General features: G+C 51.9%; 1 protein-coding gene across 6 annotated transcripts in view; it reads right to left on the reverse strand.

Moving 5' to 3' along the window:
* Agap1 (ArfGAP with GTPase domain, ankyrin repeat and PH domain 1) overlaps positions 1-24,758 on the reverse strand; it is a 465,228-nt gene extending 440,470 nt beyond the window's left edge. For 4 of the 6 annotated variants that reach the window (XM_052750471.1, XM_052750469.1, XM_052750468.1 and 1 more), the window contains exon 1: positions 24,055-24,758. In XM_052750471.1, the coding sequence (XP_052606431.1) occupies positions 24,055-24,217 (163 nt within the window). In that variant the 5' untranslated portion in view covers positions 24,218-24,758. The remainder of the gene's footprint in view (positions 1-24,054) is intronic. The other 2 variants (XM_052750472.1, XM_052750470.1) reach the window with 1 other exon arrangement.
* Positions 24,759-26,736: the final 1,978 nt, after the last annotated feature.

The raw sequence follows: 26,736 nt of genomic DNA on the forward strand, positions 1-26,736 counted from the left end.
CACAAGCAAAGACTAGACACCAACTTGGCCCTACTGTTGCCCCCTCCCCAACCCCACCACCACAGTGCAGGCAAATGCCCTGGGACAGCACTGATTATTCTCTAGGACACGGGGGACAATCACTTACACTCATTTCCTTTGGACTCAAGTTAAAGAGTCTGAGATGGGGTACAGCCACACTGTTGCGTTTATTTCTGTGGCTGGAAGGAGCAGTAGAATGATCTGGAAACATTCATTCCACAAGCACTTAATACCAGACATGCATAGGAGAGGGATGCCAAGTGCCAGAAGGACGGGAGGACAGCAGACTGTGACCAAAATGTCTGGGAGGGAAGACCAGGAGCCCAGCCAAGAGGAGCTATGGGAATGGAACGCCCGCTTCAACAGCACCACAGCCTGAGGGGCCCATAAGCAAGAGTCCGTACCCAAGCACAGAAGCAGCCTACCAGCCACCATGGTCCACAGAATGACCCAGTTAGGAAGGACCCACTCAGTCCAGCAACTGGTCATAGCAGACCCAAAAGTCCCTAGGTCAACCCTCCCTGAAGGGTATCTCATTCCCATCAGGACCCCAACACCGACACCACCCACCCTTCAGTATTTCCCCAGTTCTCTCTGAATGTCATCTCCAAGCTTTGTTTACAAGGAGCTCAAGATGCTGTAAGCAGTGGATTCGTTTACACACCTGTGTCAAAAGTCACCCATACAACATCCCTCTCTCTCCTGCTTTACATGCTTTATTAAACAGTACTCAACAACAGCCCAAAGGCTCATGCGGAGTACACAGTAACTTGAGGGTGTGCAAAGGAGCTTTTGGGGAGCATCTCACTGCAGGCAGGAGAGCCATGGAGGCAGAGAGGCATACCATGAATGGATCATGCTGTTCTGTAGCCCCAGCCCTTGGAGCACTTCTGAATTTTTTCTTGAGGACCAGCCTGCTCTTCTCTATGCTGCCATCCTGATGAAGCTGTCAATAAAATCCTACTCTGCCTTGCCCTTTCCAACCAAGCACTGGCAGAATCCAGAGGAACAATTTACTCCAATAGTCCCCTGATGATACAAGGGACGTACGTGGGCCTGTCCCTTGGACCCCAAGTTCAGCCCATCCTAATGGCTCTTTGGTCAAAGCCAAATCTTTCCGTCTCCATGTAAAACCCCAGGTCACCTTGCAGTATTCAGAATGGACTTCTTTTTTTGTTGTTTTGTTTTGTTTTGTTTTTTCGAGACAGAGTTTCTCTGTATAGCTTTGGTGCCTGTCCTGGATCTCACTCTATAGACCAGGCTGTCCTGGAACTCACAGAGATCCACCTGGCTCTGCCTCCCAAGTGCTGGGATTAAAGGCGTGCGCCACCACCACCCAGCTTAGAATGGATTTCTTAGACTTCCAGTCATGGACCCAACTAGTCCCCAGATGGAGATGAACAAGTCCTGACATTCTTAAAGCAAGAAGTATGTGCTTACAAAAGAGTTTTTTTTTTTTCCTTTTTGAGACAGGGCTTCAAACTGGTTATGTAGCCAAGGCTGACCTTGGACTTCTAATCCTCCTGCTCTGGCCTCCCAAGTGCTGAGATTACAACCGTGCACCACCACACCCAACTAGAGCATCTAACCCACGGTTTTATGCCTGGGAGGCAAGTACTCTACCAAGTGGGCTACATCTCCAACCTGAGATTTCCTATATTTGAGGACTTTACCTAGTGCCATAAACTCCGATGACAAGTCCCTAAGAGGATCTCTCAATGACAGTCATGGCAACCTCAGCAACCTGAGTGTACAGCCTTACCAACAGGTCACTATGGCATGGTTCCTTCCTTACCTAGCCTCAGTCCTTGTTACCACACAGGTACAAGTGGCCTTCAAGGCCAGAAAGGGTGCCTCCCCTCCCCCACAGCCAGGATGCACAGGGCAATCTCTGCATGCCCAGTCCTGGGTAAGATGCTGGCTTTGTCACATGACCACAGTCCCCGAACACTTTGGGCCCTTGCTGAGGAAATATGTGCAGCCACCCTTAAAACAAGGTGCACAGTCACATGAGCCCACAGGCCCAACCCTGGCACAGCCATCAGAAGCTATCTACATGGACTCAGGGAAGCAGTGACTTCAACCATCAGGCCACTCAGAGTCAGGCCATAGATGACCCAGAGCCCAGGGTGGAGCCTAGGGCAGATAGGAGCCAGCCAGGAAGAAGTGTAGGTGGTACCCATGTTGTCCCCTGGAAATGAGTCCATAGGCAGCTGGCAAGGCCAGGCTAGAGAGCAAACGGGCCCACTGCAAAGGCCAGGGGTGTTGAGCTGGGTGACTCCATCTTTATTTCTTTCTTTGCTTCATGACTTAGCCTCAAAAGCTTTCAGGGCGAGGCCAAGAATGCCATTTCATTCTGGAAGCCCTAGTGGGCCTTCTACAGGCTTGGGCACAGCAAGGCCTAGCTAGGGTTATGTTTTCAGATCTATTTATGGACTAAGTAGTTGGTTGGTCAAACATGTCGTTCTCCAGGGGGAGACATATGTGTGTGCACACTCACTGGCACACAGAGGTGGGCTTGCAGAGTCACCTGTGTTTGGTCACATAAACACAAATGCAAGGCTATGACATACACATATCAAAGGCAGGAACATCCCGGCTGGGGAGGGAGGGCGGTTCGACTGCTAAAGCGCTTGCCTTGTAAGCATGAGTTTGATCTCCAAAGCTCAGAGGGGGGAAACTGGGTGTGGTGCTGTGTACTTATAATTCCAGTGCTGGGATGGAGGGATGGAGAGAGGGGGATCCCTGGAACCTGATGGGCAGTAATCAGTCTAACCTCGCTGGTGAGTTCCAGGCCAGTAAAAGACCCTGTCTCAAAGGTGGCAGACAGCCTTCCTAAGTCATGACACCTGAGATGCACACGCATTCACCTGGATACTCGTTCATGTACATAGGCATGCTTGTGTGAGGATCTGTGCACGGGCATATGGGTACCCACCACAGAGGCCAAAAGGCACGGGATCACCAGGAGCTCCAGTTCCAGGCAGCTATGATTCACCAAGCTTGAGTGCTGGGAACCAAACTTAGGTCCTCTGTAAGAACACCAAGAGCCCTTAACTACTGAGCCGTCAGCCTCAGTGGTCAAAGTGACAACTTGAAAAGCTACAAATTGATGCCACTGGAGAAGAGTCAAACTCAGCCTCAAGAAAGCTGAACAATAATAGCAGGCACTGGGCCTTTGGGCTTTTCACTAAAAAGGCATGAGGAAAGATCCGGACACATAGTTATCACAAGATGGCACGTGGGTCCACTACCACCTAAGCAGGAAGATGACAGGAATCACCGCTCTCCCCAGACTCAGACCCTCTTCCTACTCCTCACACCACGGCAGCTGGACAGGAGGCTCCCAAGGGTCCCATCCAAACCAGCAGTGCCCTACCTGGGAACTGACAACAGGCTGCATACCTAAGTGTCACCCTGACCTCCCTTGTCACCCTCCAGGACCGAGGAACTGAACAGTGATCCCTTGATACCATGGAGCTGTTTCTAGAACTTCTGAGAATACCAAAACCCACCGGGTTCAAATCCCATCTGTACAACGAGTTGTACCTGCATGCTGCCTATGTGCAGGCTCCTGTCACCTACATCACTAGGGCAAAGTCGGCGCTGTGTTTAAGGAATGGGGTGGGATCCGTGCATCTGAGTACAGATGCAACTTTCATGAATATTTCAATCCACAGGTGGCTGAAACCAAAGACGCAGGAAGATGCTGATAGACAAGGAGGTTGCACCCTATGTGACCACGTGGAAAATGGGGGCCACGGTGCACACAAGCACACCACAGTCAGAGTAGGCCTCCTGGACATGGAGTGAGGAGAGAGAAAATGACCAATCTTCTTTTTCAAACTTCATCACATCCAGGTTATTCCGGTATCAAGAAGGGGCCGGGAAGCCGTGTTTGAATTAAGAATGTGGGAGAAGCTGCTGGAACTGACATGAAACTCCCTGAGGAATACCCTTGATCAGACCAGAATGCCACTCCAAGAAGGACTGCCCAGACAGAGGTGCCACACAGCCAGAGGCCCAGCTCTGATTAGAGGTGAGAGGCACTTAACTTGAAAGACTATTTTAGTCACCTATTTTCATGATTTCCTGGACAGGGAGGCGAAGGCGGGCTCTCGGCTGGTACAAAGGTTACATACCAATAAGGGACAAAGAAGCCACGAGGCTGTGACTAGCCAGACAGAAGAACCAGGAAGTCCAGCATCTGCTTGGCAGCAGCACACAGCAAAGCAAGCCCTAGCAGGGAGAGCAGGCAGGTCAGGAGGAAGGACAGGTGTGAGCGCTACCCTAAGGTCTGCACAGCCCTTGGCATTATCCCCAATGGAAAAACAGCCTCTTGACCAAGATCAAAGGCAGCTTCCCAGGACTGCTGAAGCAGGGTCAGGTCAAGAAGGGCTCAAAGACATGGCCATGGGCAGTGACTGACCATACACTCTAAATGGAGGTGGGGGGAGAGACAGACAGATACACAGAGACAGACAGACAGACAGACATGGAGAGAAGGAAAAGGATGGACAGACACACTGGGAAACAGAGAGAGAGAGAGAGAGAGAGAGAGAGACACTGAGAGGCAGACAGACACACAGAAAGAGACAGACACACCAACCAACATACTAAACCCCTCCAAGGGGCCTCTATGAACCAAAGCCCCCAACTGTGGAAACTGCATGGGCTTTTCTTCCCACCCTGTAAGTTCCAAAACAAAGGCTCTAGAATGCGAGTTGTCCAAAAGGTTTACATGTGAAGGTTTCCAGGAGGCTTGCTGTTGGCCAGAGAACAGGCCAGTGATGTAGCCAAGCAAAGGTTAATCATCAAAGAAGTTCGTTAAAGGCTTAAGAATGCCTACCAGGTGTCAGTCACACAGCACTGGGGGGAGGGGGGAGGGGAGGTGCCTAGAAAAGTCAAGCTGCATGGCTGCCATCCCTGGGCCTGGAGAGGGCAGGCAGGCAGTCCCCGAGGAAGAACCAGGGATCACAAGGCTACACACAAGGGCTGGGTCACTCCAGCACACAGGCAAGCACGCCTCCTAGAAAACACCACCACCTCCACCTGGAACGGGTGTGGAACCTTCCCTAAGCAGAACTTTACACTGCAGACCAGGGTCAGGGGAGCCCAAGACTCCCAGCCTCAAACTACTGTAACTCTAGGCTGCCCTGGCGCCAAGATGAGTTAGCAACAGCCCTGCTCCCCTCTCCACCCACAAGTTGCCAGTAACAATCCTCCCCTAAGGTTGTGTCAAAGAAAAACAAAAAAACTCTACACATTGCCAGAGGGTTTCTATGGAGGACAACATGGCTTACACACCCACCACACCCTGCACCCCTAAATGGAAAGAGATCTTAGTCAACACCTGAATTTATACACAGGGAAACTGAACCACTAGGGAAGGCAGAGGCATGCTGGCTCTTGTCTGTACTTTCCGACCTCTACAGCAACCCTTTCCCTGCCTCGAGTATTGCCCCTACAGCCAGTCATGCTCACCCCATGCTCACACTCACGAGCCACGAGGCACAGTGGGAGATCCTTTCTGAGAGCAGGTGCTAACCCTGTTGGACTTTTATACATACACGGCTGGTGAGAGTCAGTCGATACAGAAGACGGTCTGGCAGTGTTCTTCAAAGTTAAGCAGATGCCCACCACACCTCCCAGCCCCTCTCTTCCTAGATATCTACCCAAGAGTAGATGAAAGTACCTGCCTAGCCAAAGACACACATATCTGCTCGTGATAACTTTATTTGTAAAAGACACAAACTGAACACAGTCAACCAATACCCTTACCACCAACAGGGTAAACAAAACCCGAGTTCAACCAGTGGAATATTACTCTGCAGTAAAAAGTAAAGCAGCAGATACACAGAAGTGGGACGCATCTTCAAAGCAGACTGAGTAAAAGGGGGCCTCTGCTGCACGAGCCCACTCCTCTTTAATTCTGCAGAAGACAGAAGGATCTGAGCTGACAGAGAGTAAACCCAAGCAAGTGGACAGACAGAAGGGCAAGCCACAAAGGAGTGTGAGGAAACACAGAGGGCCATGAGAACAGTCTGCCGTCAACCATGGTTTCGTGGGTATGTCAAAACCCATCAAACTACACCTGCAGGACGTAAATCACAGCCCTCAAGTCACAGAACTAGATTGCACACAGAAAAAAAAAAAAAGCACTGGAGGTGTAAGGCTGGGCCACTGCCATCCTGCACTCCTCCACCTTCCAGGACACTACGGTGGGACCCTCCACTGTCAGACACCAGTGAGAGGGGTAACATGGTCTCATCTACTCCTCCCACAGAGGCGGCAGGCCAGGGCACTCCCTACACACAGCCATTTCCACCCGTTACCTCCCTTCTACAACCTCAGGTGCATCACTTTCATTCTGGGGGTATGGATTTCCATCAGTTATACTATAATTACAGGTCAGGACTACATCTGTTAAAAAGTGACTTCAGTTGGTAATGAAGGTTGGTCTCAAGCATGAGGAACTGAGTTCTAGTCCCAGCAGCCACTGAAAGGGGGCAGGCATGAGGTATACACTTATAAACCTAACACTGGGGGAGGAGGGACAGGTAGAGACAAACATATATCCCCAGAGCTTGCTGGCCAGTGAGAGACCATCTCAAAATACAAAGTGGACAGCTCCTGAGGCATGACATCCAAGGATGACCTCTGGCCTCCACATGCACACACATGCATGCGCACGCATGCGCACACACACACACTAAACTACTTGCTAGTATCTTTATTATTAACGTCATGGAATGTGTGTGGCTTGAGTTTAAAAGCTATCTTCTCAACTCAGCTGCCAGCCAGGTGAGTTTCAGAGGCACAGCATTTGGAAATCCTCCTTCCTCCCAGATGGCAGAACCTGTAATCCCAAGCAGCCAGCTTGCCATGTGCCTCCTCCTCATGCAACTGAAACCCTCAGTCTCGGTGCTCAGCCACCACCAAGGCTGTGAGAGGAGCCCTGCTGCTGCCTCTGCATAACCTCTGAGCAGCGCAGCCCACAAATCAGAATGCGTGGAGCTGAGGGAAGCAGCCCTCTGCAGAGTCTCAGGCTAGCCTCGTTTGCTTCTGTCTTAGTTCGGCTTCATTCAGACATGACAGCCACTGTGGCTGCTGTCAGCAGTCCTGGGTTCCGATCCTGCCTCGGCTACTGACTGCCAAGAACACATGACCTGAAAATGGGGTTCCACCACTTCCATCATGGGATAAACCCAGGTGACAAGGCCCCATCCTTAGATGGGGTCCCACAGAGCGCGCTCAGCAGGCAGTAGACAAAAGGATGAAATGAGAGGAAAGTAAGTAGTACATGAAGTGTTTAACAGAAATTTCGGGAATCCAGAAGCAGGAGCAGCTGTCAGAGATGCCTGCAGGCAATGGTGTCATTTACAAGGCAAAACCAGTCCCTGCTGCTGGAGCAGAGCTGATCCCAGGAGCCAACCCTGCCCACCCTGGCAGCTGGCCTCTCCCTGGCCCTGCTCTCAGCAAAGCTCACGCCCTCTCTTCCTGAGAACTGCTCAGGGATTAAACCTGAATGGAAGCCCTGGGGAGGCGCAGGCGACAGTGTGCACCTCGTCCTGGTTACTGCCCACCTCTGCATGGCAAGGCAGACTTGGGCCAGCTGCTTTTTGCAGAGCTCTGCAGATGCATAAATGACAGTACACCACTGCAAATGGGCCCCCAGAGAAAGGAGTCCTGGCCCCTGCAAGCTCAGGGGAGAATGCCAGAGATCTTAACACACAGGGCTCCTGTCCCTGTGACCAGATGGCAGGGCTTCCATGAGACTGGGGCGGGGGTGGAGGGGCTGGTCATCTCCCCTGCCTACCCTAGCCCATCTTTCCAATGTTCATAAGGAACAAGGGCCAGAATCTGGGCTAACGGACATGCAATGGGTCCTGTAGCCCTGAGCCCTGGCAGCCCTGCTATAGGCACCTGACCAAGAACAGTTCCGTGACATCACAGTCTGCAGCTTCTCAAATAAACTCCAACACCTAATGAAAACCTCTAGTTTTATGTTCAGAATAAATAAAGGATAGCTCAGTCTTGTGGCTTAGGTCATATTTTTCAAAAAATGGAACCTTTCAGTTGAATCTGAATCTAACAGGAGTTATGTAACAAGAGCCAAGGTAACTGTAACCATGGAAAAGGGATCTTGCAGTCATGTTTCTGGAAAAGTTCACCATGATTAGCTTGACAGGGCATCTTCCTCCAGAACCTGAAGACAGGTGCTGTTTCAAAAGTCAACATTTGGTTACAGGATGCAGAGTGGTGACCTCTGACCTGAGCCAAGCCAGTGCTCGACCCAACAGCCAGAGTTGCATTGCTTCATCCCATCTCCTCAGTATACACCTGCCACAGATGCAGGGCCAGGCTCCAGGATCCAACTGAGAGCAAGACAGACACTGGCCCTGCTCTCACAGAGAGAAGGTGTACACACACACACACACACACACACACACACACACACACACACACGCGCGCGCGCGCGCGCACAGACAGACACACACACACACACACACACACACACACACACAGAGCTTAAGTTTCCACACCTGATACAATCTTGGTACACCAGGTCAGGTGCAGACACTAATTAGTACTTCTGGGATGTCTCCCCAGCAGACCCACTCAAGTGTCCCAGCAAGATCTTGGGTATGCACACTAACGACACATGAGTCTCTATCAGCTACATGCCACACACACGACAGGCATACACCGTGTGTGTTCTTCCTTTTTGGACATTACTCTTCCGAGATCATCTCTCCTCGGGACTATGTTTGCTGTGGAGGGGGCCTACGGGAACACCTGGTGAGATATACTAGAACAGTCCTCTGGCCTCTCAATTCCAACCACACCAGGTCAATGTGGTCATGAGTTTGGGAACAAAGGAGTAATGGATGAGTCATTTCAGGGCCAGGAAGACCCTTAAGACCAACGCTAGAGCAAGGTGCTGTGGCTAACACAAGTAATCCTAACACTATCAAGTCAGGAAGATACAAAGTTCAAAGCCAGCCTGTGTGACACAGCCAAGAGCGCATCTCAAATAACAACAAACAATAATAGTACTGGGTGTGACATATGCCTGTAAAACTAGCACTTGGGAGGTGGAGGCAGGAGGACCTATGGTTTTAACATCATCCTCAAACACTTAGGGAGTTTGAGGCCAGCCTGGAATGCAGGAGACTCTGCCTCAAACAAATAAAATACAAAAATAAAAAGGCTCAAGTCCGACCCCATGGGTCTTAGACACGGAAATGGAAGCACAGAGGAGTGAGTCCTTCCCTCAAAGGCCCTCTAGCAACTTGGTGTGGTAGAAGCCTATCCCAGATCTGCAGGTCGGCACATCTGTCCCCAGCAGACCAAACAGAGCTACCAAAGCTGTGATCCTTGGTATCATCAGTTTGCTTCAAGAAATCAGTCATGGCATTACAGAGACACCTCTGACTCTGTGACAGAACTGTCATAAAAGCAATCCTAGGACACCCCCCAAAGCCACCAAGGTCCAAACATGGGTCTGCTCTTCCACTGTGCATATGTGTGTATGTGTGTGCATGCGTGTGAGTATGTGTGTGTGTATATGCATGCGTGTGAGTGTGTGAGTGTGTGTGTGTGTGTGTGTGTGTGTGTGTGCGTGTGTGTGTTGCTGTTACTTCAGTCAGGCCACAGGCTTCCCTCTGGGCTCATCTGTGAACTGTCCCAGGGTTAACACACACATTAAGAAAAACTGTCCTCCCAAGTGAACGTTACACCCATATCCCCAGAAAAATGAGACACCCTCTCACTCAATCCCCACTTAACAGGTACTTGTCTCCACAGTACCTACCCACACATATGGACCCTCTGAACTCCAAGCCACTGCTGGATTTGTCTTGGCATACTTTGTCATGGACAAAAACAATGGCCGTTAGGTTGCGCTCTAGGCAGGTGGAGAGAGGAACACAGGCTGGTGCATGGAAAAGCTCACCCTGCAGCCATTCAGCTCCTCTGCGTGCTTCAGGTTTTCATCTTAAAATGTGAGAGGAAAAGCCTCCCTTAGGACGTGCTGAGTTAGCTATCAAATCGCTTGGTTAAAAATCCCGGGGCCACACAAAGCCACTGTCAAGTGGGATGCACTACGACTCTCTACTAGACAGACCTAGACGGGGCTGAGGAAGATGCCACGGGAGGGCTGAGTCAGTCAGGGGAGCCACGCACTCCAACCACACCCTTGACGGCAAGAGCAAGCCAATGCCTCTGGCCACGGGTGGAAGAGTGTCCTGGCTTCCCACAAAAGTGAGCCTATGTGGCTCTAACTTGGCTTTGTCTAGCTAGGCCACCTACAACCCCCAAATCCTAAGCCTGACAGTCACCTGCATCCTACCAAGAGTGGATGTCAGGTTCTGGAAAAGAAGCCCCAGTTACGACAGCTCCATGTGGGGTTCTGAATCCTGCTGTGTCCACTGTCTGAGCCTGAGGCTGTGTCTGAGGGCTCAGTGCCTACACGCCCTCAGTCCCACCATGCCATAAGCTTTCCAACCTTCTGTCGTCCTCCAGTGCCCACCTCAGCTCACTCACAGCAGGCCAGAAAGAAGCAAGCTCCGGGCCCCTGTACCTCAAGGCTAGAATTCCATGGATTAAATAAAACCTTTATGTGGCCAAATATACACACCTGAGGTTGACAGATGCGTCAAGCAGGCACCATGTGACATATAGTTAGTACATTTTACAAAAATCTGATTGGTTAGGAGACTTTGGGGGCCAGGTTATGTCAGATGTCAGTTACGGCCCAGGTGGCCTGTAAAGTCTCAATCAGTTTAAGCACTCCTGGGTCAATTCCGCTCATAGAGGTAGGTAACAGTAGCCACATCCACAAGAAACTCGTGTATACCTCACCTCAAACACCTGTTTAAAAATCCACAGCCAGCAAGAGGCTGCACCACTGTCCCTGCCTCCCCAGACTTCCAAGCCCATCCCTGCAGACAGAGACACGTCTACAAATCCCACATAAACACCAGTGACCAGCACCTCCCTTCCACCCAGACCTCACAGCCCCTGCTCCCATGTTACCAGAATAAAACCTCAGCCTCCTCACCACCTTCTCCTGTAGCCCAAGGCTCACAGGCACCATTAGGCTGCCCTCCAGTTTTTAGAATTGTCTGTTTCCCACCCATCCTGACCCCTGCCTGCTCTCCTACCTCCCCCTTCACTCACACCCCCTTCCACTGCCTACCACCTGAGCAGGGCCACACAGCCCCACCAGCTCTGCCCTGCACAGTGATCCTGCTCAGCTCCTGCCCTGTGTAGGCCTGGACAGCCCTCTCATGCCCTCCTGATTCCCAGCTTCTGCGGCCCTCCCTCCCCCGACCTCCACCCCCACAGAAAGAGCAATGCTCATCTGCCAGTCCATCAGCCTCAGAGCCCAGCTCTGGCTGCCGCAAGCAAGGCCTTTGGATAAAATCTGCCTACTGCTCCCACATTAGTGCCTTCCCATCCCAAACAAAGTGAGGAGAAGGGAGGCCCTCCCACCACCAGCCCTCAAAATAAATATTTGTCTTTGCAAAGCCACTGGAGAAATTCGCACAGCCCTGATCCATGTCCCTGTGTCCTTCCTGGTTGGCCCGGGGCAGTCAGGGCTGTACAGAGGGGGAGGGGCCACTCCTGGGACGGAGCAGAGAGAACAAAGAAAACAACCCCTTGAGAATCCAGTTGGCAACACTTGGCCTTTCTTTCTTCCTTTGTGTCTTAGCTCTAATTGTACAAACAACAGCAACTGAATAGTGTTAATATGCTGTCATCAGGACCACAGACAGCTGGGGCCAGACTCCATGCAGCCAGCTGCCTTTCAAATACCAAGGAGAACATAGTGCTCAACCCCAGGGCAGGGTGCAGAGGGTGACCACATGCCCCAACTGCCCAACATCCACCCGAGGCCTGGCGGAGCCCATGGGGGCCAAACCCCAGCCCTACCCACTCCAGGACAGGGCTCCTCACTGCAGAACTGAACACACAACTACACACAAACAATTGGTGCTCAGTCAAGGAGAGAAAAGTCATCGGGCAATCCCGGAACTGAAAACTTGATGCCGAAGCCAGAGGCAGAAGAGTACTGGCCACTCAGATCTTTAAAGCTACTGGTAAAGAGGATGACCTCTAGACAGGGAGGCAACAACCTGTCCGCCATCCCGAGTGCACTAAAGTGAACCCATTTTTGTCTAAGCGGTGGTGTCCTGACTACTGTGTGCAGCGTTGAAGGAGGAAGCCAGAGGACCCTACTTCCCTTCCAGCCTGTTCCCAAGTGGGCAAAAGATTCGTCTGAGAGCATGCCCTGCCATGTCGGCACCCACATGCCAGTTGGTGGAACAAGAAACACACAGCACCGCTAAGCCTTCCCCCCCACCACCCATGTCTCATCCGCCATAATCAGTATGCAAAACCTTCCTTCCTATAACTTGGGTGTCCTTGTTATAGGTTAAAACAAGGGGTTCCCGAAAGTGAGGGCACCTGAAGCTCTGTTAATCCCACCATCCCCAAGTCCCCAGCAGTGATAAGACCACTGACTTAGCAAGAGTGGGCAGGGTGCTGGCTCGCAGCAGCCCAGGACCTCTGATCACTGCCAAAGGCAGGCGGGCGGGCTTCCAGGAGCCACCCAACTCACCCGGCATGACAGCTAATACTGACCACCAACCTGACAGGATCTAAATCATAGGAGATGAACCTCTGGGTATGTCTGCCCGAGTTTCTAGATTGGGTTAATTGAGGTGAGAAGACAGGGTAGATGGAGACGACACCATCCTGCGGGCTAGGATCCCAGACTCAATAAAAAGGAGAAAGTGGGCTGAGCACCAGCATCTCCCTCCGCTTCCTGACAGTGGTGCAATGTGACAGTGGCCTCACTCTCCTGCCGCCGCCGTGCCTTCCTGCTGCAAGGGACAGCACCCTTCAACCTGGGGGGGGGGGGGGGACGGGGACGGGGACGGACAGACACAGTACACTTGTCCTTCCTCATGACAAATGCAACCGATACAAGTCTCCGGTACTGAGAGTGAGGAGACTCTTGTGAAAATAGAAATAACAGTGCTGAGTTCTCTCCAAACATCCTCAGTTAGTGTGCCCATGTTAAGTAAAACTAAAACGCTTGCATTAAAACTAAACGGTCCTGAAATGACCACTTCCCTTTTAGACTGTGACCTGAGACGATGGGTAAGAGGTTTGGTGAGGCCCGGCCTAAGCTGTTTTCAGCATGGTCCCATTCGCTAGAGCCTGCTGAATACTGGCATGACAGGAAATGGACGTCTGTGAACACGGTCAGGAAGTACTTGGAATTCTTCTCCCAGAAGCAAAGTGTCTCCCACCCTTAAAAGCCCCTACCCATGATGCTAATGACAGGCAGCCAGCATGCGCAGCTTTAAGGATGAGACAGTTGCTTGTATAGAAACACTGAACAAACACTCCAACACTGCGGCCCGAAAAAGACAATCCCCACCAAACAGCGTGAGAAGTGTGAAATGTGCAAATGAGCCTGCTTAAACAAAAACCCAATCTGCTCCCAGAGCGTGCAGGGTGGCCACCTGTTCAGGGCTGGTGGAGTCCTGATTACAGGGGAGGAACAATACCAGGGAGATGACAGACCCCTCTTGGGTCCTGGTCCCCACCCTCAAGCCTATATTTAGGCTGCTCTCTATGGAAAATGTCCCGACCCTGCACACAAACAAGCTGTTTGGCTGGTTATTCAAAGGCTCCATTAACAACCTCTCCTGTCCACGTGACGGCAATTGCTCTCCTCCCTCCCTGGTCCCAGACACAACCCCAATGCCCCTCTGGCCTCTGGCCTTGGTCAGCTGTGAGCAGACAGCATAGGAAGCTAAAGAGACTGCACCCGAAAGACTACACTGGCCCTGTCCATGGGCATCTCTGATCTCAGGAAGGCACATGCCTGGGTCCAGGTTCCAGAGCACTAGACAAGGGGGACCAAAAACCCCTCCCACCCCCTCAGAGGCCAGGACTACCTGCTACACCACACACAGCCTTTCTTCTCCAATCTCAGAACAAAAATAACAGATGCTGAAGAGATTGGAGATTAACATCTGCAGAGTGCATTTTCTCTCTCAGGGAAAGGTACTCAACAAAGAGAAGGAATTATGTAGCTAAGCGCCAGATCAGAACCCCAAACCTGGGCTTAAAATAACTAAGCCTCATCCGGCTTTTCCAGACTCAATCACTTAGGCTGGGGATGCGAAGATCCCTGAGTGTCAGGAAAGGGGCCCCCGAGGGGACGCGGGTCTGTGTGAGTGCTGGAACCATGAAACAAAACCAACAGAGAGAGGACTAGCAGGTACAAGCGACCTGATGGGGGAACTGGGAAAAAGAAAAGGCTCTAATTAGGGAGGAGGGGGAGGGGGAAATACAGAAGAGAAAGGGGTCAAAACTACAGTGAGGATGTCTGAAAAAGTCCTAAGGAATCACACACTATTACCTATCTAAAAATACTTATCATATCTGCAAGTCAGTGTATAAATATGCATAGTTTAAATGAAATTTTCCCACCTGGGCTGACAAGTCTCCCTCCAAAAGCCACAGAGCAGCTACCAAAAACTCCAACACTAGACGTGACTGCCACTCCTTTGAGCTCTTGCTCAGGAGTCTCCAAGAGACTCTCAAAGCAGTACAGGCCCTGCTCTTGCCCTCGGCTGCTCCCCAGAGGTGGAAGGAAATGCCATTTGCGGAAGACATCCGTGCACTTCAGACACAGGACTAAGAGGACCCAAGTGAAAGCCTCCTCCTCTAGGACTAGCTCTTACACTACCAGAAGGTGCCATGCAAGCTTCCAATGGAGGGAAGGAACCGAACGTCCTACCCAGCGATGGTACCTATGACCGCAACAATGGACGGCATGGCAGACAGCCTGGCAACACCCACCAGCTCTCCAAGTGGACTTGATAAGGCCCACGTAACAAGAAGGAAATTCAGACACTACAAACCTTGCCGGTGATCCAGGGCTAGGGAAGGAGGAGAACTTAACCCACCACTCTGCTAAACCAGCGCAAGCCTAACTAGTTCTGAATCTTTATCCTCATACCCACAGGTCAGTGCAATGCTCACCCCTCATCAAGGAAAGTTCTCTCTGCAACAGACAGAGACCATTACAGAAATCAGTAATCAACCAAAATGCAGAGTTGTGGAGCCAGTCACAACTGACACATAATCCACAACACAACTCCTGGACCTAAGACTCGGAGAGCTTTGGGCTGGGGCGAGGGGAGTTAGAAAGACTGTAAGAGCCAGAAGAACAAGAAGTCTGCTGTGAGGTGGGGTCTCCTAAGGGCGTCTCCCCAACGTGGCTCCCTGAACATGACTTGAACACAGATGACACCAGAAGACATGAGAGAAAGCTCAGAGGCCTCAACCCTAGACGAAAAAGAAAAAAGGAAAAACTATAGGCAACTAAGAAATGCTGAAATAGTCTTCCCCAGGGAAGAGCCCCCCAATGTGTTATCCAACACCAAATGGCCAGCCCTGAAATCATACACATACATGTAACATTATACAGGTTAGGCAAGTTGTATTTACATATTCGGGAATACACACACACACACACACACACACACACACACACACACCAACAATAAAAGAGGTCATGAATTTGAAAGAGTGGGGGTAGAAGTAAGATGGGAGGAAAGAGAAGTGAGAAATGAAAAAACATGCATAATCTCAATTTTTTAAAATTCCTTTAAGAAAACAATAAACAGCCAGTGGTGGTGGTGCACACCTTTAATCCCAGCACTTGGGAGGCAGAGGCAGGCTGATCTCTGTGAGTTCAAGGACAGCCTGGTCTACAGAGAGAGTTCCAGAACAGCCAGGGCTACACAGAGAAGCCCTGTCTCAAAAACCCAAACAACGCCGGGCGGTGGTGGCGCATGCCTTTAATCCCAGCACTCGGGAGGCAGAGCCAGGCGGATCTCTGTGAGTTCGAGGCCAGCCTGGGCTACCAAGTGAGTCCCAGGAAAGGCGCAAAGCTACACAGAGAAACCCTGTCTCGAAAAACCAAAAAAAAAAAAAAAAAAAAAACCCAAACAACAAAGGAAGCATCCAGGGAGCTGCAGGGAGCCAGCTGAGACTTACAAGCTGACCAAGCCTGCAGGGCATGCGAGGGAAGGAGGGGTGTGAAGCAGGGGGTCTGGGGGCAGCAGAAGCCAAGGTCTGGGTGGGTAAAAACAGAGGTGCTGGTAGTGGGGCCCTGGGTCTTCTTGTGTCCCTGCAGCTGCGGGCCCTGTCTCTGCCCCAGCTCCTCCAGGGCTCTCTGAGCTGCGGATAACATGCAGCACCTCTCTTTCACAGATGCTCTCAACTGCTGGGAAATCGTGGTGACACAACGTATCATCTACAAGTTACCCTAAGAAGCAAAGATTGAGAACCCCATCTAAATATGCATGAGGCTGTGCTCCAAAAGCCAGGGGAAGAAGTCTACAAAACCACAGCCTGGGACTTAGAGGAAATGAGGCACCAGGGGTTCCACTTCCTATTGGACCCTCATCTAGGCCTACTGTCCCCCTGACTCCAGAACTCCACACTCAGACGGTGCTCACTCCTTTTATTTTTTTTTTTTTTTTTTCGTTTTTCGAGACAGGGTTTCTCTGTGTAGTTTTGCGCCTTTCCTGGAACTCGCTTTGTAGACCAGGCTGGCCTCGAACTCACAGAGATCCACCTGGCTCTGCCTCCCAAGTGCTGGGATCAAAGGCGTGCGCCCGGCTGTGCTCACTCCTTCTACGATCATCTCAGAGACAAGGTGGAATCGCACTTGAAACCATCCAAACTGGCTTCCAGTCCTTCATCATTGTTCAAACTTTTTGACACTGCCAACTTGCAAAGCGACTGGTGGGGACCCCACCGCTAGCTATGGACACTGCAGGCCAGAACAAGTGTCCAGCCACAGCAAGTGTCCTCCCTTTCTTCTCTTCTACACAACGGGGTCCCTGGACTACAGACCTTAGAAGTGCAGGTTCCCAGGGCCACTCCAGCCCACAGAACCAGGAAGCCGCCATCCGTTTCTGCAAGCTGTCGACATCATTCGCTTACACACTTAAATCTGAGAACCACTGCTGAGTGACACTCAGTGCTCCATGACATCAGTGACACGGCCTGTCACTCACTGATCCCTCTGGACCACGGTGATTCTCTGAATTTAACAGGCTCCTGTCAGAAAGAAGCGCCCACCTTTGCAGACCATTGATTTAGAAATGCCGCCGAAACCAAGCTTTTCCTTCCCCTGTCTTCAAACAGTAAAGAAAATGGCATGACGTTTTGGTCCCCTGAAACTAATGATCTATAGATCCAAAAGTTGCCCGGCCCCAACTTCTATACTCTGGACACAGGCTTCGCTGCTGCAGGAGGATAACTCAGTTCACACCCCCGATGAGGCAAAAGGGACCTGTGCCTGGGAGGAAAGGGTTGCCCAGTGCCAAGTCCAGGGCATTCTTCAAGTGCAGATACCGACCCATCAAAGCACTGAGGACTCAAATGTGAGTGAGGGCTGAGTTCTCCGGGCTGGAAGGAGGGCAGTAGCTAAGCCAAGGGCCACCGCACACAGAGCAGGGGGACCTTAACTCCAGTGAGGCAAGGCCGGCTGTGAGTAGCCCTGACCTGGACCAGGCCTCATGGCAGCTCTGAGAAGGAGCATCCGTGACATACCGAAAAGCCACCAGACTGGGAGGGCTTCCAGTGCCGGCTGGGCATGAGGTTTCAATGGGAAGCAGCACCTGGCCGACAGGGCAGTTTCCAAAGGAGGTGGTGAAAGCACCACCCCGGATTAACCCTGAACAATTACCAGCACTGTAGACAACGTCCAAGGAAAAGGACACCCACCCATGGCAGTGGGGAGAAACGTTTTTCCCTAAACATACACACCTGCAGTAAGCAGACTAAACAAACGCTTGCCAAGTTTACTGTATTAAGCAACTCTATGGAGAACAAGACGCCTTGGTTACTTGGGGCATCCCCAGCCTGTCTCTTCCTAGGTCAAGGGTACACGTCTCAAAGGCTCAGACAAAGGGCTATGGGAATTACACATAGCAGGGGCTCTCCAATTCTACCTCATACAGTGAGGTTTGGCCCAGGCTGCTCATCTCTCCCAGGTAACTTTTCTACACTCCCTGGGTTGAAAGGTGTGTTGCAAAACAGTTTCCTCTGAAATGGAAACATCCCATCCTGCAGGCAAACTTTTTAAACGGGAAGGCGAACAACTCAGAACAGCTCCAGGAAGTCCCTGAAACTGACCAGGTTCACTAAGCCCCTCCCTCCCTCCCAGAGTAAGCAATAAAAGCTGAAGAGTCCCTCTCAGGTGAGCCACCTCACCACGACCACCCCGAGACCAGAAGAGCAGTCTGGAAGAAACAGAAAGCGGTGGCGCTGCCTGGAAGAGGTTTAGACCAACGGGGTCACTCGCGAAGGACAACGCTCCACTCTGCTGAGCTGCCTGCAGGCTGTGCAGTTTGCTCCGGGTCCCCAACTTCTGTGAGCTGCCACCCACACTACGGTGGGCTTTGGTGATGTAGCTGTCTTTTGAGTTATTTCTGCTCCTGTAAGTAACCCCTCACCCATATTCCTGTAAGTAACCCCAAAGCTGGAGTTTGGTCGTATCTGTCAGTCTGTCATGAGATCCCTTTCCAGGAGGAGTGTGTTGTGTCTCCCCAGGAAAAGTTTTGTCACACAACAGGGTGGTAGCCATGTTTGGGAATTACCTCACGATGAACTGACATAATACAGGTTAAGTACTCAGCACCCCACTGGGTACAAATGTTCAACCACACAGTTGCATCATGGGACTGAGCAGACTCCCTGCCATCTTCCAAGGTTCCCCAAATGCTCAGGCTTGGATGCTACCAAAGAGCCATCAAACGTCCACATATGCGTGTACACTTAAGAGGACCATGGAAGGTTCATGCCCTCCCTCCCCTAGTCCTCCTGTGGAGGATCAAGGTAGAAGACAGGGGTCTGCAGATCAGCCACCTAGTAAGGACAGCAGCATGGACACTAGTTGAGGAGGTGGGTGTCTCAACTTCAGGGACTGGCTGAATTCCCCAGCAGTGCCTGAGAAGCTCAGAAACAAGCATGCTGCTGGGCTGAATGAGCGAGCACTAGGCAAGCACATGGATCCCGGCTCTGCTGCTGGCAAGCTGAGTTACAGTGTGTGACTGCTAATAGAGGTTTTAGCCTTAAAAGAACGACCAGCTTTATTTAATAAGAGAGGCAGTTGGCTGGTGCGCGTCAATCCATCCACCCAGACAGTCTTTGATGAGCCACAGGAGAAGCAGAGGTGAGGTAGGTCCCAGGCTCACTTCTGAGCACGGGATGGTACATGCTACATCCCACAGCGGGCCATGCCCCTGCACGGCACCCCAGAAATCTGCTGGCCTCAATGTGAAACCAATCATTAATGTTTCCTTATATCCCAGAGTTTCAGGAATCAAGAAGATTCTCAGAGTAAGAAATAAAGACTAAAGAAAAGTTTTAAAAAACAAACAAAAACCAAGGTAATGTTTTTCAACAAGGTTGAGGATGGAAGGCACATGGATCCCAAACCTACAGACAGTATCCCCAACACACTGTTATTTGGAAATTTCAGTGAGCTCTTGCAACTAAATAAAATACATCTTGTCCATCTTTAAAAGAGATTTTCCAACAAGGTCAAAATTGACTCACTGTGACATAAGCAGCAACCAAAACATCCTCCTCTTTCCCAAGGTCGTCCCTCACCCCAAGAGCAAAAATTCACGTAGGTGCCAGAAAACAGCGAGGTTTTAAACACGGATGCTGGCATGCAATGTCAACACAGAAACCGTATCTTCAAAAGTCCTCCTAAGCTGAAAAGGGCTCCTGTTATAACAACCCCAAGGCCTTGATAGGTCTGACTAGATAGCTTTGGAAATGACAGGTTTGGTTTTGTGAAGCAAGTGATTTTTTTTTTTTTAAAAATGTACGATGACATGCATATCCTTTCCTGAAAGATTCACATTTTGCAGTCTCTTGTGCTCATCTCTAGTCACAGGAGATTCGGTCTGCCTCTGACAGATGAGGTTTCACCTCAGTTCATGTGGTGGTCCAGCATCAGTCATGGTTTCTCGTGGCATCTTGTCCCACAAGGCAATACCTTCCCAGCTCCCTATCAGTGAATTTGGTTTTGTTTAACCTTTTCTTCTTAAAATTTATTTTACTGTGCATGCGTGTGTATGTGTCTGTGTATGTGTGTGTGTCTGTGTGCGTGTGTGTGTGTGCACGTGTATCTGTGTCCATGTCTGTGTCTGCATATACCTGCAGAGGCCGAAAGAGGGTATCAGATCCCCCTGGGGCTGGAGTTACAGGCACCCACCTGACATGGGTACTGAAAACTGAACTTAGCTCCTACAGAAGAGCGACAATGCTCTTAACCACTGATCTGTTTCTCCAACCCCCCCCCCCAAAAGTTACTGATCAGTGGGAAACCACAGACACCCCTGAAACAGACTCTCCTCACAGGCTACTACCATCACTCTTAGTTAATTCTTAGAATTTGATAGTAAGACCCTGCTGCTGAAGACACCATATACTTAAGTCATAGGACATGGAAAAAAAAAAATCAAGCTGGTATTGACCTTGGAGTTGCATCCTCACTGGCTAGCTTTCATAGTGCTGGATGGTTCTATTTATGCTATCGAGGGTGAAAAGTATGTAGCCAGCTATGAATCCCACATGCTACAACCGTGACTGGCCTAGCAAGATGTATCCACTGGCACAGAGCAAGACACGCATTAGTGGCACACACGCTATGGGAGTAACCACCCACTTTCTGGTTGGGAATAAATCCTGTACCTCGAGACACACTCTATGCCTGGTACTGTAAACAGGCCCAAAAACTCATGACCGGCCGGCTATCGGCCCCAGAGGAGAACCTAAGTTAAACGGACACAGTGAACAAACTGCCCCCTAAATTAATCTTTATACCCATAGATTAGTGCAGCTCTCAGCCCTCATCGGAGAAGCTTCTTTCTGCAGTAGATGGAGATTAGTAAAGACCCACAGCAGATCAGTATGCAGAGAATAAGAGCCTGGGAGTGCTCAGCTCCAAATGGAACATCTGTATAACACTCCTTCCCTCCCCCGAGGCTCGGGAATCATTGCAGAAGAGGGGTCAGAAAGATTGCAGTGGATGTCTGCAGGGAAACAGTGTTTGCTGGACATGACAGCATCGCTGCACGTGAACAAATGGCAGCCGTGACAGCACACACAACACCAAGCCTGCCAAAGTCCCAGCATGGCTGCGGAGGGCATCATGAAGTCCCACCCCTAGCTTAGAGCTCCCGGTACCTAAAGACTGCTGTGGGAAGAGTCAGTTTTCTTCAGGGATGTAGCCCCTAAAAAAGCAATCCACGCTCCAGTGGGCGGTCCCACACCCGTGTACGTACACATCCGTGTACAGACACACCCGTGTACATACAGACAGCACTAATGGACTCAGTGTGTTTTTAAAGAGAGAGTAAGAAAGCACATGAAGTTCTGAGGGGAAATGGGAGGTGATTGGGAGGTAGAGTTGATCAAAATGCATTATATGCATATGTGATATTCTCAATAAAAAACGTCTGTTCTCTTCTCACTCAAGCCTATCACGCTATCACAACTTGGCAACCCTCTCCCATGCCAAACGAGAATGGAGCAATGTAAGACCTGCCCATATCTTAACACTGACATGGAAAGACCATTCCATTTTAATAAATGAATTGGGATTTAATTAGAAGAGGCAGGGTGAGGTCCTGAAAGAGTGATGCTTTGGGAAGTCAGAAACCCAGGGCCTAAATCACCCCTCAGTTCAGAGGTGCTTTTGAACAACTTCCCTCAGATGTTCAGGAGTCATCACCCTCCCATACCTACCTCCTCCTCTGTAAGACAGGGCCATTGTGAATACCAAAGCATCTGTGCTCAAGTTCTCCACAAATGAGCGGTGTACCACAGTAGATAATGGCAGAAAGAACAGAGGCAGATACGAAAGCTTCTCCAGTCTCGCTGAATTTACTACAGTCCTGGCATAATACAGGCATTCCTAGTCCTGACAAAAATTATAGCATTATCAAAGTCTCCAGCAGGATCCATCCATCAGTTTAAGTTTTACTGAGAATGACAAAGGTTATAGCCAAAAAGGGGCTTGATAGCATCTGCGATCAAGAAAGGATCACTGTGGAAAAACAATTAAAAAAAGAAAGAAAGAAATGCAACCACATCCTCCTGCTAGAAGTCCAAAACCCCAGAGTGCAGCTTTAAGAATGGGAAATGAGTCACACCCAGCTGGAGGCCTTCCTCTCCTCCAGAGCAAGGAGCTCCAGTCAGGTGCATTCCATCTCAGGCACCAGCTTTCAGAGGGTTTCATCAGACTTCTGTATATGCAACCAGAGCTGAGCAGAGTCATCTGAGAGAAACATGAGCACTTCCAGCACTTTCCGACAGGGACCCAGACCATGCTCTCAGAGGAACCCATCCTCGACATCTCCTCACCATCAACTGAGGGGTGAAGGGGGGGGTGCCCATCCTCAACACCAAAAGATTCCACATCCCACAGAAGCCATGGCTCTTCATGAGTCTGGAAGCATCTGAAGTCAGCCACAAGCAGCCATGAACACTCAGAGGGCCCAGGTGCATTGAAAGCCAGTCCTCCTAAGGACAGAACCTGTTGGGACCCTCCCCTGGAATTATAATATATCCTGTGGATAGTCAGTCAGTCTCCCAGGCTGCCTGGGATGTGGTTCAAGTACACGAGGCTGCCAAATGCCAAGGGGATCAGCAACACAGCGTTCACCTTCTCCACACCAGCAGCCAAGTTTTAAACCCAAACACTTCAGGGTTAAAAGTTCAGACCGCACAGGAGTCAAGCTTTCCTGGGGGCTGAAGCCTTATGTGGAGGGGGGGCAGTACCTGCACCTGTTTTGAACACACTCCTGCTGGACTTGGAAGGCTCCCATGCTCCTCAACAGAGGACTCACCAGCCTTTGGCAGGCACAGTATTATACTAGGACAAGCCACCTGCAGGCCTTTCGCTGTCACTGGCCAACAGCAACTCAAGAAGGCAGGCTGCTAATCCCCTGGCTGGACTATGAGACCACATTACCCACTTGGATACCACCTGCTCCCCTCAGGTAAGTGAAGGCAGGCCCAGAGACACAAAACAAGCAAACAGATTAGGCACCTAATAGCAGAGAAACAGGAGCCATCAGTGGTCCAAAGAGAACACAAACCAGGGCAAAGCAGCCAGCTCCATCCTCTCCTGCAGGGATACTGCCCTGGCAACACTGGGGGTCAGGACAGTGCTCTGCACACCCAGGCTTACAGGCAGCGGGATCATCCACTTTTTCTCCTCCTCTTGGGTGGCTCCCAAGTGGCAGGTGTATTATAAAAGTGCCCCCTTAGCAAGAGAGTGTGGAGGTGTCCTGCCTCCCTAGAAGGGAATAATTTGACCCAGGACTTTGGTTTAAAACGCCCAGCGTTTGCACACGGGCAGGCAGACCTGCACTTGGAAATGATGCTGCCTGGGTCCCACTGGCTCCCTACATGCTCCAACTCCAAATGTCTCTCCTGTATCCGCGAACTGGGAAAAACGACAGCCATGAAGCAACTGAACAGGCTGGCCAGCACAGCACCCCCAGCAGCAGCGCTTCTCAAAACACATCTTCAACGTCCATGCAAGACGCTCAGGCCCAGCCTGATAACCTGTCACGGATCGAGTGGCGCCATCCCAGGCAGCTGCCCCCAGGCGTCGGCTGGGCCGGGACGGGACATGCGGGCGGCCCAGTACGCAGCGGCACCGTGCCACTTTCTCACAGGAGAGACTCTATTGTCCATTATCAAATGAACACTGATGATCCATCTTCCCTGGCAGGCTGGCTGCACCGCCGGCCTTGCGGGGCAAGAGGCACCGCAGTGCTCTCTCGGCTGGGCAGCCGCGTGTGTACACACGCACGCACACACGCGCGCACACACCCCGCCGCGCCAGGGGCGCCCGCTCCCCCGTGCTTTCCAGAAGCCCCGGGGCGGCCTGGCCCTCACCTTCGATGGCGATGACGTGCTCCCGGATCTGGTTCTGCAGCACCGGCTCCTCCACGCGCTCCAGCAGCTCGTAGATGGAGTAGATGTTGGGGTGGACCGACTCGAAGCGCTGGATCTCGGCCCGGATGGCAGCCGAGTTGGCCAGCTGCTGCTGGTAGTTCATGGTGCAGGCGCGGCGCCCAGAGCCGCGCGCCCCCCGTCGCCGCCGCCCGGCGCCCCGGAGCCCGCGGGCCACCGAGACCCGGGGCGCCGCAGCCCCCGGGGAGCACGGAGCCGGGGAGGTGCAAAAAGAAAGGCGAGGGTGAGGCAGTAGAGGGGCTCAGTTCATGGCCGGGACGCGCGTCCCGGGTCAGCGGGCCGTCCGGGGAGACCGCGGCGCCATGGAGAGCGACCGGCCGCGGAGGAGGCTCGCTCAGGCGCCTTCCCGCGCCGCAGCCGCCTGCACCCCTACGCGCCGGCCAACCGAGCAGCCATTAAAGCGCAGGCAGCGCGGCGCTCTGAGCGCCGGGGCCGAGGCCCCCGGGCAGTGGCCGCTCTGCTCCGGGGCGCACGGCTGCGGCTGAGTCCGCGCGCTTGTGAGTGCCGCGCTACCGCGCGCGCCGGGCCCCTCAACTGCCCTGCGCCGTCCGCCAAGCCGGGACCGAGCCGTGGGCGCCTTGCCAGCCGCGGAGACCGCTCCGAGCGCCGCCCGCCGCTGCCCGGCCGGCCCCCTCCCTGGCACGCAGGGCCCTGGCCCACGTCGGCCCCGCCCCCGCCCGCGCTCGCCGCCCTCCGGCCGCCGCTGCGTCCTCCGCGGCGCTTCCCAGCGCGCCGGATCCCGGGGAATTGCGCCAGACCCCGCCCCGCGCTGCCTCTGGGCTTGCTGGGACTTGTAGTCCGTCACGCCGGCCGGCCCGCGCTCGTGGGGTGCGCTCTGCGCTCGCGTCGCAGCGCGCTGGGCGGGCCCCGCGGGGCGCCGGGACGCCACTCCTGCGGGCCTATCTGCAAGCTGTTCTTGACCGCCTTGGGCGCTCTCACTTGTTCCCACTGCCCGGTGCCAGCCCCCCGCGCCAAGACACCGGGAAGGTGGCGTGCGAGCCCGTCCGCCCGCGCTTTTGTTTGCCGGCCGAGCTCTTGAGGAACCTCTGCGACTCTCGGGGTCCCCTCCCCCGTCTGTCAACTTTCTGCCTCCTTTTCTGAACCCAGCAGGAGAGTTGCTTCCCTTCCCGTGGGATACATGGGGGCCCACGCTTCATCAATAAACTGAAGTTGAGGCTGGGATGGTAAGCGGGACGGGATTTCCCACGAAAATGTTGCACAACTGAGTTACAGCCTCTAAGCTGCAGTCCTCCGAGCGCCGCCGCCTGTTCTGCCCTGGCTGGCCCCTTGCAGGCTCGCCCAACACTAACCCCACTGAAGCTCAGCCCAGGAGACTATGAAGCTAGACCGCACTGCAGCTGAGAACTCATCCCAACGGCTCTAAGTGAATAAGATTATTGTAGATTTTCAAAGATCCAGAGCGAGCCCAAGGCCCCAAAGGTCCTGGGTCTGTGCACTATGGCAGAGTCCCTGTATCGCCATCCGGGGTGTTTCATAAATAGCCCCACACCCCTGATTCAAGTGTCTTGTGTCTTACCTGCTTCAAATTCAAGCTAATGGGCAGCCCAGTGACCCAGGCACCCAAACTCTTGGGTTTCTCTTCCAGATTTCAGTATCTTTCTCAGGCAGATGTATTGACCCTTTCGATAATTCAGCCTTCCTGGTCCCTGACACTGCAGAGGCCGTGGCTTGTTCTGTACCTTGCCTCTGACTTTGCCCTTAGCAGTAACACTAAAAGAGATGCTGACATGTGGTTTCATCTACTGTTAGCAATTTGAAACCCCAACTCTGTGAAATGGTTCCAGGCCTCCCCTGCCCAACATCTGGCTTCTCAATCTCTTTGGGGTTCTTCTTTACTTCTCTACCCTGGTTCTTGTCCTTAGACCTGTTCTATTTGTGTGTCTTATGGCTTTGAATATCATAAGGAGCTTGATGGTGTTAACTTGTATATCTCAAATCCAGATCTCACCCCTGGGCACCAGACATCTCCACCTGTCCCACCTCTTCTCACCCAGCACCCATATAGTTTATCTCATGTTGGACAGACTCCAGAGACCAAAACAGGAGGATTGCTGTGATTTCAAGGCCAGCCTGGACTAAAGATGAGACCCTACCTTTAAAAATAAATAAGTGGGACATTTTTTGCATGCCTGTGAGCATCTTCCCATGTCAATCCGAGGCAGTACAGATATTTGTTTACCAATCTGAAAATTCAGTGTGGTTCTTTTGCCTCTTGTCCTCTTAAGTCCCAGAATGTCGGCTCTGCCTTTGGAAGATCCAGAATCTTCTCACTTTCCTTCACCCTGCGAAGGCTTGACTATCCAGCCTCTGAATTGCTGATAGAGAACTAACGTAGGGGTCTGCCTCCTTCTGATTTCCTTACTGACCTTTCTCAAGAAGGTAGTTCTAGTGAGCCTTGTAAGCCTAAACATGGCTCTCCTCTGCTTAAAATCCTCCTCCAATGCTACCCAGCCTCCCTGGCTTCCAGAGCCCTCCTGGCTTGCACGCTTACCAAGAGCTAGGCAGAATCTCGATTTCCTCCTCTTGTTTTGGGGTTTTTTGTTTGTTTGTTTGTTTTTGTTGTTGTTTTCATTTTGAAACTCA

Source organism: Peromyscus californicus, unplaced genomic scaffold (assembly GCF_007827085.1).
Source record: "Peromyscus californicus insignis strain IS unplaced genomic scaffold, ASM782708v3 Scaffold_21__1_contigs__length_65335640, whole genome shotgun sequence".
Classification (NCBI taxonomy): Eukaryota; Metazoa; Chordata; class Mammalia; order Rodentia; family Cricetidae; genus Peromyscus; species Peromyscus californicus.